Below are 1,796 nucleotides of genomic sequence, written 5' to 3'. Positions count from 1 at the left end.
GTCCTCACTTTGGCACACAAACTGGCAGCGGAGGCGGGAGGCGCGCGGTACAGTAGTGCTGTAGTTGAGCGACACGCGGCCGATCTGTCCTCGGCGTGTAATTGCCGACACAACTCCAGGCACGGTGCGGTGTGTGTGTGTGTGTGTGTGTGTGTGTGTCTGTCTGTGTGAGCGTCCTCATTCATCGCCGTCTGTCTCTGTCCTTCGCAGGTGTCGTTCTTCTCCACGTCGCCCGAGCTCTCCAACAAGCAGCGCTTCGAGTTCTTCTCCCGCACCATCCCCAGCGACCACCACCAGGTGGCCGCCATGGTGGAGATCGTCAAGAGGATGAACTGGACGTACGTCTCCATCGTGTACGAGGAGAGCAACTACGGCATAAAGGTGAGTGGTGGGGGTGCGGGGAGGGTACGAAAGAAAGAGAAAGGTGATGAGAGAGGAGGGGGGAGGGGAGGGGGTCGTCTTGACAACATCTGAACAAGCGAAATGAGAAAAGTTGTTCTCCTTGCACGCGTGGTGCACGCCGCTCGGTTGACACGGGGCGATACTATAGCGTCGTCAGCGGAAGTTGTATCCAACCCCCAAGTACACCCTCCCCCTCTCCAATCACTTCCTCTATGTGTGGCATAGAACAGATTACAGCTGCGGCAGACAGATGGGCCAAAGAAACACGAACAGGCCATGGACAGACGACTCTGCGATACGGGCGGTAGGCAATAGAGTAGCCTGGTGCCTTAACCTCAAACTGCACTTAATACGCTACGCAAAGGGCGCCCGTCAGAGGTTTCAAATGAAAAAATACGGCAATTCACTTAATGCACGGTATGACTTTAATTACTCTCAAAGAATGAATTAACTTAAACAAGTAATGGAAGCAATGCAACGCGCTTTCTACGGCTGTGATTCACGCTTCTTCTTACTCTCCATGTAAGCATTGTAGCGGTCCAGTTTGGCCTTGGTTTGCACTCCTTCAAAAATGCACTGTCCCTTTAATTGCTCTAAGGTGGTTGTCACATCTGCAATAGTCAGGTATCCATCACGGTTAGACAACTTCTCTACCATGAATTCCTGTTGGGAAAAGTACAGTAAAAAGTTACCATGGTGGACAGACAGAATTTTAGGTTATTGAGGTTAGAACGCGCTATTAAGAGCTTCCGCTATAAGGGATTGAAAATATCGTTAGAAATTACCTTCAACACGTCTAATAATATATCATAAAGAGTGTCTACTCCTTTCACAAAATGGTCTATTGCTCTCTGACTTATCTTGTGAGACGCTTTAACCTCCGTAAGAAGCTTGGCAGCTTCTTGCTGCAAGCGTTCGGCTGACGGTAAATCTGAAGAAAAGTTAAGGCCAATTTAAAAACGTGACAAGAACGGAGACATGTTACATCGCCAAAAAACGCAAAAGAACATACCAGGCATCCTGCAGCAGCAAAATTTCAAAATCAATAGTTTTCTGGCAAAACAGCACGCTTAAGTGTTCGTTTGCAGCGAGGCACTTTCAGACTTTTGGCATTTCTTGTGTACACGACTTAATATGAGAATAGGGCCAACCAACACACAAACGCCAATTTTCATGACCATTATGAAAACACGGAAAAATCGGAAGTACTAACGAGATGTGTGTTTACTTCACGTTTGCTACCCATGAATCGACTGTAATAATTAAGTCTTGTAGATTGATCGTTTTGGACACACTCTTACAGCTTTTTCTGAAATGATCACGTAAAAGATGGTCGCGGGTTGGCCACCCTGCCAACGCCGCCCTCTCCTTGAGTGTGTCCGAATTCTCCAATG

General features: G+C 47.9%; 2 protein-coding genes across 2 annotated transcripts in view; one reads left to right on the top strand and one right to left on the bottom strand.

The window, feature by feature from the left end:
- The first annotated feature begins 210 nt into the window (after nucleotides 1-210).
- LOC113211985 (metabotropic glutamate receptor 6-like) overlaps nucleotides 211-1,796 on the top strand; it is a 52,640-nt gene continuing 51,054 nt past the window's right edge. The window contains exon 1 of the mRNA XM_052266011.1: nucleotides 211-381. Coding sequence (XP_052121971.1) covers nucleotides 307-381 — 75 coding nt within the window. The 5' untranslated portion in view covers nucleotides 211-306. The remainder of the gene's footprint in view (nucleotides 382-1,796) is intronic.
- On the bottom strand, nucleotides 805-1,614 carry LOC113211984 (uncharacterized). The gene is made up of 3 exons (XM_026430548.2): nucleotides 1,415-1,614; nucleotides 1,188-1,333; nucleotides 805-1,065 (listed from the first exon to the last, which is right to left on the bottom strand). Exons 1-3 carry the CDS (start codon nucleotides 1,419-1,421, stop codon nucleotides 889-891), a joined length of 330 nt encoding a protein of 109 aa, XP_026286333.1. The 5' UTR covers nucleotides 1,422-1,614; the 3' UTR covers nucleotides 805-888.

The sequence above is a fragment of the Frankliniella occidentalis genome, unplaced genomic scaffold (genome assembly GCF_000697945.3).
Source record: "Frankliniella occidentalis isolate FOCC.00 unplaced genomic scaffold, Focc_3.1 Scaffold34, whole genome shotgun sequence".
NCBI classification, from domain to species: domain Eukaryota; kingdom Metazoa; phylum Arthropoda; class Insecta; order Thysanoptera; family Thripidae; genus Frankliniella; species Frankliniella occidentalis.
The sequence above is the reverse complement of the archived record's forward strand: the minus strand, read 5'-3'. Positions and strand labels throughout refer to the sequence as shown.